At 36.2% G+C, this 12658-nt stretch overlaps 1 protein-coding gene across 1 annotated transcript in view; it reads right to left on the bottom strand.

The window, feature by feature from the left end:
• Positions 1–12658, bottom strand: part of MRPL13 (mitochondrial ribosomal protein L13) — a 59172-nt gene that overhangs the window by 30723 nt on the left and 15791 nt on the right. The window contains exons 4-5 of the mRNA XM_007488258.2: positions 10655–10715; positions 3787–3873 (exon numbers count right to left, since the gene is read on the bottom strand). Coding sequence (XP_007488320.2) covers positions 3787–3873; positions 10655–10715 — 148 coding nt within the window. The remainder of the gene's footprint in view (positions 1–3786; positions 3874–10654; positions 10716–12658) is intronic.

The following is a 12658-nucleotide window of genomic DNA, read 5'->3' as shown; positions in this document are numbered from 1 at the left end:
TATTAACAAGCACATGAAGAAGTGTTCTAAATCTCTTATAATCAGAGAGATGCAAATAAAAACAACTCTGAGGTATCACCTCACACCTAGCAGATTGGCTAACATAACAGCAAAGGAAAGTAATGAATGCTGGAGGGGATGTGGCAAAGTAGGGACATTAATTCATTGCTGGTGGAGTTGTGAACTGATCCAACCATTCTGGAGGGCAATTTGGAACTATGCCGAAAGGGTGACAAAAGAATATCTACCCTTTGACCCAGCCATAGCACTACTGGGTCTGTACCCCAAAGAGATAATGGACAAAAAAACTTGTACAAAAATATTCATAGCTGCGCTCTTTGTGGTGGCCCAAAACTGGAAAACGAGGGGATGCCCATCAATTGGGGAATGGCTGAACAAACTGTGGTATATGTTGGTGATGGAATACTATTGTGCTAAAAGGAATAACAAAGTGGAGGAGTTCCATGGAGACTGGAACAACCTCCAGGAAGTGATGCAGAGCGAGAGGAGCAGAACCAGGAGAACATTGTACACAGAGACTAATACACTGTGGTATAATCGAACGTAATGGACTTCTCCATAAATGGTGGGGTAATGTCCCTGAACAATTTGCAGGGATCCAGGAGAAAAAAACACCATTCATAAAAGCAAAGGATAAACTATGGGAGTGGAAACACCGAGGAAAAGCAACTGCCTGAATACAGAGGTTGAGGGGACATGACAGAGGAGAGACTCTAAATGAACACTCTAATGCAAATACTATCAACAAAGCAATGGGTTCAAATCAAGAAAACATCAAATGCCCAGTGGACTTGCGCGTCGGCTATGGGGGGTGGGGGGGAGGAAAAGAAAATGATCTATGTCTTTAACGAATAATGCTTGGAAATGATCAAATAAAATATATTAAAAAAAATATAAATTTTCAATTCAAAACTAGGCATTTATCATAACACAATAGAATAACCACCACAAAATACTACCATGAATTGCCTAATTAAAATGACTAGGCTAAGCCCTGGACATAGCATATAGCTATGTTAATAAATGCTGTGTGACAACAATAGTAACCCTAAACCAAGTAAGTCTTTTTCCAAGGTTAACATAGGTCTCAGATGCCCTTGACTTTAAAGGCTGTATGGCAGAGTGGTAAAATGAGTACCAGCTTTGGACTCAAGAGGAATTGAAAAATTTTGTTTCTAGCACTTATTACCCTCATGACCATGGGCAAGTGACTTAACTTTTCTGGTCCTGTTTCATCTTACAGATATAAGATGAGGAGAATGGAGTAAAGCACCTTCTAACTCTTAATCTATGAGGCTATATGTCAGTGGAATAATGTAATAATGTAATAATCTACCTAGTAGATGCTATCTTCTAGTGCTGTATTTATTGTATATGTATTTGTTGTCTCCCCATTAGAATATGTTTCTTGCAAGCAGAAAATTTGTATTTGTATTTCCAGTATTCAAGTGATCATTTTTTATTGCCCATTAATCTTAAGTACTATTATATTTAAAATACCAAAAGAATTATATTCATTACACAGGACCCATCTCACTATGCCCTGAAAGAGTGTTGTACCTCCTGTAAAAAGGGAAAAAGAGAAATGGTTGCAAACAGGTGAAAGAGAGAGGTTTGCTAGACTCGACCACATGCTGTGGAAATGATGAAACTTGTTCTGGAATGCAGGGAAGGGGACAGAAGTGAACACCAGCAGTTAGTAGGGGGCTCATAAGACTTCCTGTTTCATGGGCTGTCTGGAGCTGGAACTTCTCTCTCTCTGAAGCTCAGGAGATTTGATTTCCTATCTCTTGGAGTGGATTACCTTGATCCCTGCTGTTCCTGACTGGAGAAAACCCTTCTTTGCATTGAAATCATTAATGTTCCTGCAAGCTGAAAGTACCTGTCTACTCAGAAGGCCTATAACCAGCAAGCCTGTACAAACTGTCTGTGGTGGGAAGGTCAGAAGCCAACTTAGGCCTAACCCTAATAGTGTTGAAACCTGACAAAAAGGGTTTACCCTGAAGCTACTCAGAAGACCTATTTATCCTACTAAAGTAATCTGGGAGGATTAAGTAGTGTTAGTTTGCCAATTAGCCCTGGGAATTTAGACAAACAGGTCAGGGCCTAGGGAGCATGGAAGCAAAAGAAGAAATCTCCATGCAGATATCTTAGAAGGTGGGTGATTAGCTAGAACCTTTAGAGTCAGGGAATCCTAATTCCTTAATCTTCCCCTTCATATTACCTTATTTCTAAAAATAAATCCCTGTCCCATTTTAAAAAATCAGTCTGGGAGTCTGAGTAGCATACTGGTCACTGTGTAGCAGGCTCACGGGTCTCCTTCACTGTGGGGTATTGAGGAACCAGCTCAACCTTTGTATCTCAACATTATCAACATCATCCCCATCAAGGATCTACATATTTCACTCCATGGACAGCACCATTGCCTTATGAGAAGGAGAATTGCCTGAGGGCAATTTGACATCAAGAAGGGTAGAAGGGCATGGACCAAGAAAGGAGATTTCACGGCAAATGGAAAAAATGATCATGGGAACGACTAGATTGTAATAAACTATATAATAAGAAGCATAGGAAATTTCTTCTTTTGGGGCAATACTTTTATCCTATTTGCTGTAGGAATTGATACTTCTAAGATACAACAGAATAAAAAGGGAAGGATCAATTACAAGGTATATAAACTGTTTAGAAGAGGGAACTTAAAAGAAGTACGTTATAAGTTTTAATTCCACGGAGAATGCAGAAGCTAAAGAAAGAAGGTATAAAGCCATGAATTAAGAATAAAGGTCTAGAATGAAATGAAACTGAAAGAAAAGAGGGATTTTTCTTAACTAATTGGTAGAAAAAAAGAATGGAAGAATTAAATAACTAGATTAAAGGAAGGAAAAAAAGGGATTATTAAGAGGAACTCCAAAACGTGAAAAACAGAGACAAAAAGGGAGGATTTGAGGGTGAGGGGAAGAGGACCTGTTGGAACAGTTATCTTAAAGCAGAATAAGTAAAAATAACCAGAGATAAAGCACTGGGTTTATAAATGAAGAGGAACAACAAAAAAGCCTAATTCAGAAAAGAAAAACAATACTAGAAACAGAGAAAAATATAACACTAATTTTAATCATTTTAAATGTGAATGGATTATACTAATCTATTAAGTGAGGGTGACAGATGGGTAAAAATAATGAAGCCCTGCAAACTGTTACTTGTAAAAAAACCATAAATAAAAATCAAAGACATACACAGGATAAAAATGAGGGGCTAGAAAAAAAATTTACTATGCGTCAAATGAATGCAAAAAATCAGCAGTTGTAATCATGTTATGAGACAAAGTAAAAACAAAAACTCACTTTAAAGTAAAGAAGGAAATTACATTCACTAAAAGGAACCACAGAAGAAAAATCAATATCAATATTAATTTATATATAACTCTTTTTTTCTTTAACTCTTGTTTTCAGTCTTAGTAACAATTCCAAGACAGAAGGGCAAGGGCTAGGCAATTGTGGTTAAGTTGGTTGCCCAGTGTCACACAAGCAGGAAGTATCTTGATGCCGGAAGTACCTTGATGCCAGAATTGAACCCAGGTCCTCCCACCTCCAGGGCTGGCCCTCTCTCCATTGAACCATCTAGATGCCCCTATGAATATGTTTTTAAACAATATGTAAGATGATTTAGAAGATAATTGAAAGCATGCCTATGGATTTATATGACTGCAATAAAAAAAGATAATATAGAGAAAACAAATCATCACTAAGAACAACTATAAAGACTTACTTCATCTGGAAAAAGATGTAACCTCTGCATCATGGTTCTTCTATGGAGGTTCTTTGGTAACATTCCATAAATAGCTAGTTTTACAATCTGAAAAACAAATAGAATACAATGTGGTTTAGGAATTATAGACAAAGCAAAAGTAGCAGATGATGTGACGTAATTATGTGTGGATGAGGGAGAAGAGAACAGATAGAATAGGTTTACATAAAATGTAGAGGAAACATCAGAGAAAAGTAAAAGCTTTGTAGATTTACCCTTAAATAAGGTTGGTTATGTAGCAGTTTGTTGTAGCTTTTTCTTCCTGGCCCAAGGGCAAGATGGCTACCCTCAGGTCTGGAGCTCTGAAAAATGCAAATTTGACTTCTTGATCTTAACAACAATAGTTTTATTAAAGGTAATAACTAGGATTGGGTAAGGAATGGAGGACTAAGGAATTCCCTAGGCTAATAAACCTCTATCTATCCCAGAATCCTCTGATCCACAAGGGCCTCTTCAGTCTCCAACACTGTCGGAGCTACTCCGTCTCCCTCTCTGTCCAAGTTTCCCAATCTTCCTGTATAACTGTCCTAGTCTGAGCCCACTCAAAATAGTTTGTGGTGAGAATGCAGATCTAGTTGCTGGATCAGGAATCGGGTGACAGGACTGATCTAGTCATCAAATAATGCAGGCTGAGCCTACAGAGGTAACTTAACAGATCAACTCAGTCAAGATGGTATTTTCTCTTCTTAGGAGTTGAGTAGATGTCACTAGATTAATGAATTTGCTAGCTGGGATCTCAACCACAGTAAGAGATTAGCATGGATCACAAGCTAGATCAGAGGGAGAGCCAAGTCCAGAAGCAGTGACCTCTTTCACTGTTTCCTCACTCCCCCTCCCAAGGCTGACAGTTAATCACTCCAGAACCACACTCTCAGAGTTCTAAGAGTCCCTTCTGCACATTCTGTCTTCTCCAATCCATCCAACTCCTGTATCTTCACTGCAAATTTGCATTTTTCCCAAATTTATTCATTTCTTCCTTTCAAGAGGATGGAGCATTTGTGGGATTGCTACTTTTGTTATGCTAAATTTATTTCATTTATAGTTTAGAAAAAGATGGGGAAAATCCAAAGTAAAGATTTAAAATAGCATTGGTGTTTGTAATTCTTTAACTGTATCATACAATATCAAAGCTATTGATAACATCACTTCTCACTTATGTAGTATAAAATCTGCTAAGCATTTTACACACACTATTTTATTTAATCTTCAAAACAATCTGGTAAAGTGAATGCTATAATTATCTTCATTTTGCAGACGAGGCAACTAAAGCAGAGATTAAAGAAATTGCCCAGAATTATGGAGCTTGCAAGAATGCAGGCTAGGATTTGAACCAAGACACTCTTGATTCCAAATCAACTTAGACTTAGAACAATAGCTCTGGGTCTTGAGCTTCATGAATTCATATAACAACACTATGAAGTTCTTCATATGCTTTGTAATTCCATAATATGTGCTGGAATTTTAATATCTATAAGATGAAAAGCAGAAAGTGATATATGATAGTTTTCCTTGGGAGCTAAATATTTTAATTCACTGGTTACCACTGCAGGATAAATGGACTAAAAGACAAGCGAAGATCACCAAATCTCACTTCTTATTTCAAATAAAAACAAAAAATTCAAAATTTAATTACCTTTGAGGAACAACTATTGAGAAATACCATAAATGTATTATTAATTTTTATCTAAATCAAAAGCATGGGAAATTGTAAGGATGATATTAGAAAATAACTATTGTTTTATTAGTTTAGAGATAAGTAAAGTGGCTGACTTGAGAAAAGAACTGGAGTTTGAAGCAGAGCTGAGAGAGCATTTTAATTTCAGATGTGACAGTTATAATCATTTTTCTGTGTCAGTTACTCTCTCTGGCATTTGGGAGTTGCTCTCTGGCAGTTGGCAGGGACTCACTCTCAGAGACTCTCTCTCAGGGCTGGAGGAGGTAACATCTTTGCCTCTCTCTTTCCGAGGGAAAGATCTGAAGGAGCTCAATGTTTTCCTTTCCCAACTTGGAAAACACTATTGAATATCTATTGTGGTTTTTATAGCTTGGTTTACATCTGAGAAGACCAAAGAAAAACCTGGTCTTTGGTTTGGACTCTGAGTCTGTTAAGACTCAGAATCCTAACTTGATTCTTGTTGAGACTCAACCAGCTAACCTTTGCTATTTTATAATTTGAAGGCGAAGTTAAGATTTATAAGGATAATAGCGGTAGTTTTTATTTAGATAGTATAAATTTGGGGTAGTCAGATCAGGGAGCAGTAGTGTAGCCTGTGAAACACAGGAGAATCAGTTTCTTATGGAATCTGGGAGTTTATTTGGGTGGATTCCCTTAGAATTAGAAATCCTTTATTTATTCTTATATATTTTAATAACTACTTTATTGTTATAATAAGAGTCTATTTAGCGTCCTTGTGCCTGGCGCTGAAGGGAAGTTAACATTTGAGTTTCACTTCATCACTGAGGATACATTTGATTACCTCTATCAAAAGTATCTAAACAGTTTAAAACTGATTGGCGAGTTAAACAGTTTTGAAAAGTTTTGAACTTATATTGGAATAGTTTTTCCATCTAAATATTTTATAACCTGCCAAATTTATTTTTACACAACAAAATTCTATACATATTAATTCTAAAATAGATCAGCTTTCCCAAAGACCCTCAGAGACTTTTGAGAGTCATGGTCCTATAAAATATACCTATTTTTGGGGCAGCTGGGTGGCTCAGTGGATTGAGAGGCAGGCCTAGAGATGGGAGGTCCTAGGTTCAAATTTGACCTCAGACACTTCCTAGTTGTGTGACTCTGAGCAAGTCACAACCCCCATTGCCTAGCCCTTACCATTATTTTGCCTTGGAACCAATATACAGTATTGATTACCAGACGGAAGGTAAGGGTTTTTAAAAAATAAAACATGCCAAATAATACAAAAGATCTATGATCACAATCTATTTTTTCTTTTTTTCCCTTAAAAACAAAGAAACAAAAAAAAAATAAAAAACCTGTCCTGTCAGAATTGATATCAAGTACCAGTTCTAAGACAGAAGAACAGTAAATCTTAGGCACTTGGGGTTAAATAACTTGCCCAGGGTCCCACTGTTAGGAAGTCCTATCCTATGTAACATTAATAAAGTCATTATATTCAGTGAAAAATAAAAAGCCACCCCAAAACCCTAAATATCTTCTGCCACTCTGTCCCTCCCCCCAAACCCCCAAAACAATAAATACAATGGAATCATTCTCCACATTTTTTAGTCACTTGCATGACTTTTTACCATAAGTGCATTCCCATTGCACTGGAATATTCCTCAACCATGTCACAGTATCTTGCACATGAAAAGCACTTAAATGCTTAAAATAAACTGATTTGCCTGACCATCCTGGCATCCTTCTCCCATTGGCAATTTCCTTCTGAGAGCCTCCATTTAGGGGTTGCCTTCACTTACTTGAAGTCGATTGCTTGTTATGAATCAACATGTAAGCAAAACAAAAGTTATAATCCAGAAAGGATATTTTCAGAGAGAGAATGACCTGTTTTAATTTTTTCTTCCTCTTTCAAAAAAATTGGGAAATAAATGGTGGGAATAGTAAAACAAGATTCTTTTAAAAATTAGATTATATTTTTGTGATTTCTGGAAGGAAGTCAAATTCCCCAAGTATTTTTATTTTAAAGTCTAAAATTTCAATATTTGATTCATGCTTTAAAAAATACAGCATCTCTAAAGTTCCTTCTTGTTATCAAATTATAAGATTTTTTTCAAAAGCCTGACCAGCAGTCTCTCAAAGTTGAGGGTCATTTTCTGCCTCTGAGTGATGGCTTAGATGAATACTGAATGGGAGACAGCTTGAGTGCTCACCTGGAGCTCAGAAGTCACAAAGCTGTTCCTCTTGGCTTAGGGTTCATGCTTATTATATAGTTCAGTGGGTACATGCTTTTCTGGCACACAATCATATTTCAATCATATATGATCTTCTATAGATAATTGAATATGTCACACATCGACAAATTGCATAATCAACATTCTGTGATCATATACCATGTTGCAACAACAGAAAAATACATGATAGAGATAAATGACATTGGCAGGGTAGCCAGGGGGCCAGTTCCCCCTGAATTGTGGGATGATCAGCTAAGAGAATCATTGTTGCTTTTGATCAGCTTTCACAATCAATCAGAATTACTTAGGAGATGGGCAATAAAACATTTTGCTGCTAGGTATGGGGCTAAAGGGTAATTTAAGACAGACCAAAATTAGAAATTTTCCCAAATTCCAAATTATTTTTTCTCTGTGTTTCATTAAGGTGCCTTAGTGATGTTGCCTGGCCACTGTACACAGACCAGATTTAGTGAACTGTGTCAGTAGCTTGTGTTTTAGAGGAGTGATTGATGTGCCTGTGTGTTTGGCTTGCAATGGGTGTGGGGTGTCTAAGTGTAATTCTGTTAAGAAGGAAAGGAGGGGGGGTAGTGGGTGAATTCTTTAGGTTTTAATTCTGTGAACAAGATCCTAGGAATGGATCCTAAGAATGGTATTCTGGGGGGATTAAAGTGGGGCATATGTGTGTTAATCCTTTAAGTATTTGCTCTCATAATATTTCTTCTGTAACTGGAGAGAGAACACAAATCATAATTTCATTAGTAAGGGAAGCTAATGAGAGAGAAGTCACATAGAGGTGGTTCAGTGGGTGTCTTGTCTTTCCAGATGGTCACCTTGCAACTCTGGCACCCATGCAGGACCAAGTTTGACAGCTTCCCACAGATTTTGTTATTCTAAATATAGTCCCTGTCTTGTTACACAAGAACAATTGTTTAGGAATGTCTAGAATAAACAGTACACCTTTATGTGTTGTGGTGGTAAAATACTGTAGGCTTCACATCTGAATTTAAAGCATCCAGGACAATACTGAATGTTCTTTCTAAGTCACTTTACCTATCTAAGCCTCAGTTTATTCATTTGCAAAACAGGGATATTTGCGTACCTCACCAAGCTGTTATAAGGGAAATTCTTTGTAAACTTTAAATGACTATGTGAGATACCACTTAAAAATAATTCTAACTTTAACTTTTCATTTATATGTGAAGTATGTCTTTACTTAGTGACTAAAAGAATAAAAAACAGAAAATTAACTGAGAATACACACTGATGTTATCAGTTAGAATAAAGAAAAGCTTTATTATTTTGGAGAGAAAAATGTTCTTACTACTTAAGTTATCTTAATTACTCAATATTATGAAAAACAAACAACACACACTGGCAGTCATACTAGGTCCTGGTGATTCCAAGGCAGATACTCCATCATCCCTGAAATCAAGGAATTTATTTACTAATAGACACACACATACATATACTCAAGTAGATTCAAAGAAAATGAGAAAAATACTAAGGGGATCAGAGAAGGCTTCATGGTGCAGAGGCCACCTTGAGCCTATTTTAGGAAGTACAAAGTTAAGGTCTAATTAGGTTAATGACTTTTTTTTTCCTGGTCATCCGACTGACTATAACACTAATGTTCAGCTACATCCTGGTGCTTACTTGTAAAATGAAGGTTATCAAAATAGACATTTTCTAAGGTCTATTCCAACAGCACAATTCTTATCATTCTGGAAATAACAACATCAATAAATTTTATATTCTGCTATTGGCTTGGAAATTATCTTACCAATGTTATTTTTCATCCATTAGCATTCTCAATCAAGAGGTGGCATAGTGTAGTCCCTAGGAAGCTGATTTAAGAGCCAGGAAAACTAAGTACAAGTTGTCTCTGGGACATATTAGCTGGATGAATATGGGCATGAATATGAGCAACTCATAAGGTTAGAGTGTCCCAGGCAATTCTCAAAGAATATAAGGCATAGAAAAGATCCTGATTTATTAATCACAGGATACAATTTTTTTTTTAAGGATACAATTTTTGAAACATTTTCAGAGACTGCCTCAAATATTTTATAGTCTTTTGTTCTTAAAAAACAGTCTAAAGGTTTGGCAGACAAAGGGTTTCTGATGAATTAAAAACACTAAATTACAGAGTTTCTAAGCAACATGGTTTAGTGGATTGTGAGCTGATTTGGAGTCAAGATAATCACTATGACTTACTACCTGTGTGACTTTGGGCAAGTGATTTAACTTCTCTTGTTTTTAGCTTTATTCATGTGTAAAATGAAAGAGCTCAATTACTTCATTTTTAAGATCCCATCGAATTTGAAATCTTATGATCTTATAATTAGTTGGCCAATACTGCCTCCTAGTGTATAATTGACCCACAAGAACAAAATTAAAATATTAAAAAAAACTTGAGATGCATAATTTATAAAACATCAAAGAAAAAATATACTTTGATCTAACAGTTATGGTTTGTGATCAAACAGGTATGTTTCCAAAGGCCTTTTTCATTTAAAAACTTAGGCTTTCGGGCAACTAACTCAAACCTATTAATCTTCCAAAAATAGGTCATTTACTTTGGCATTCAATAGTCTATGTATCAAGAATATAAGACAGTTTTCAAAATTAACATTTCTGACCTGGTTGCTATTCAAAAATTATAATCTCCATTTTAGAGATGAGAAAAATTGAGGCTTGTTGAGAAATTAACTTGCTCATAGTCAAGTGGCAAAGCTGACATTATATCATTCCAAGTCTTCTAATTTCAAATTCAATCTTTTCATAATACCATAATGCTTCTTCTTTAATAAATTATACCTTTTAAAATCAGTCTTTGTAGCTTGTTTAAAAGAGGTAAAAAGAGGATAAAATGTATTAAGAGGTGATAGACTTGTCCTAAGGAAACATGAGGGGAAGGTTTTTGAAATAACATGTTTTTGAAAATGTTAAGACTTACTGCCACTGGATCCTTCTGGTGAAGCTGAGCTGCTGTCACTTGTCTGAAACCACCTGGATAGCTATTAAATAAACAAAAGTTTTTAAACAAGGTGGGGAGGATCATATTTCTACACAATATTTCATTTTATTTAAGAAAATCATTGTTCCTAGTATGGTTTTTCTGAAAATGTCTTAAACTCTAGAAGGCACTTGGAATGATATTTTTACAAGTGGTCAACTGCTATATTTTATAAATTTTATTCCTTAGAAATGCTAAGGGCATCACGATACCTCAACCACTAACCATATTAGATATTAGAACACTACACTTAAATATAATTTAAACTTACATTTATAATTGGACAATGCTGAAGTTTCATTATCTGACCATTTATATTTAAAATGGCAATGTTAGCTGGTGGTCAAATCTATCTACTATTGGAAAACTGGCAGTAGATTACTCAAATTTTGAAGTCTGCCTTCTCTTGCATTTTCCTTAGTGTTGTATAGTCTGGGAAATAGGGTTAGGGGTTAAAAGTCTCCCGAGAACTATCGTGCAAACCATTCACACAAGGTGATGATAAAAATCTTTTTGATTATCAAATTAGCTAATTTAAGTGAAGGTACTTTGAAAAGTATAAAATGTTGGATGGTTAGGTGGCTCAGGGATGAAGTGCCAGGCTTGAAGTTGGGGAGGACCTAGGTTCAAATCTGGCCTGAGATATTTCCTAACTGTGTGACCCGAGGCAAGTCATTTAACCCCATCTGCTTAGCCTTACCCATTCTTCTGCCTTGGAAACAATACCTAGTATTGATTTTATGACAGAAGGTAAGGGTTTAAAAAAATGCCATGCAAATATAAGAATATTCTATAGAAATGAACAGGCTGGTCAAGTGACTTTTCAAATGTTTTATGAATATATACTGTTCAAGAAGCAAAGTTTAAGGTACTAAAGAGTCACTGTGAATTTTTTTGGCTCCTTAAGTGCTTTGACACTTCAGCCTTAGCTATATGGCTGGCACTTTTATTTCCTGTCCACTTTCTCATCATGGACAAAGTATGTTTTGGCTCTCCATTGGAATGATTTCCTTCTTTAAAACTATGATCACAGAACAGGTCATTCAGCTGTTTTCATTCATGTCTAACTCTTTGTAATCCCATTTGAGCTTTTATTGGCAAAGGTACTGGAATGGTTTACCGTTTTCTTCTCCAGTTCATTTTAGAGATGAGGAAACTGAGGCAAACAAGATTAAGTGACTTGCCTAGGGTCACACAGCTAATAAGTTTCTGAGGCCAGATTTGAACTCAGGAAGATGAGTCCTGCTAATTCTAAGACTGGCACTCTAACCACTGTGCAACCTAGCTGCCCAGAGAATAAGATAGTGGTGGAATACAGTCGTCCCTTGCTACATCGCAGTTCACTTATGGCAGCTTCACTGTATCATGGGTTTAAAAAATAATCTAATTCTCTATCATGGAATTTTCACTATATTGCGGGATTTTGCAGATGAACACCATATTATACACAATAGAAATGCAGTATACCACTACCGCTTGCACAAGTTTACCAACATGAGATTGTACATGGCCCACTACTGGCTGATGGAATGAAAGGCGGTCAACAACTGTGTTCTGTAACCTGGGTGACTGTAGGTTAATAAGAGTGTGGAAAAGGTTTATAGGAGAGTGGGAAGGGTTTATAAAGACTTAAAATATGTGTAAATAATAAAATATAATGCAGCTACTTCTCAGATTTTCATCTATCGCAGGGGGTCTCTGGGATGTAACTCCTGTGATAGATTAGGGATCACTGTATTGTTTTTGTTACCTTCAGACCTTTACTGAATGCTTCTAAAATGATTTCTGAGCGACTTTAAAAGCTTACAAGTGAGGCTCCAGAAAGTAGAGACTAGAAAGCATTGTGGAGGCAACCAGTTCAAGATCTCTGGGGTTTAAACTGTCAGCAATTTTCATGATTTTTGGAGATTTGGAGAAGTGAAATGAAAATTTGTACATAAGAAT

Source organism: Monodelphis domestica, chromosome 3 (genome assembly GCF_027887165.1).
Source record: "Monodelphis domestica isolate mMonDom1 chromosome 3, mMonDom1.pri, whole genome shotgun sequence".
Taxonomy (NCBI): domain Eukaryota; kingdom Metazoa; phylum Chordata; class Mammalia; order Didelphimorphia; family Didelphidae; genus Monodelphis; species Monodelphis domestica.
The sequence above is the reverse complement of the archived record's forward strand: the minus strand, read 5'-3'. Positions and strand labels throughout refer to the sequence as shown.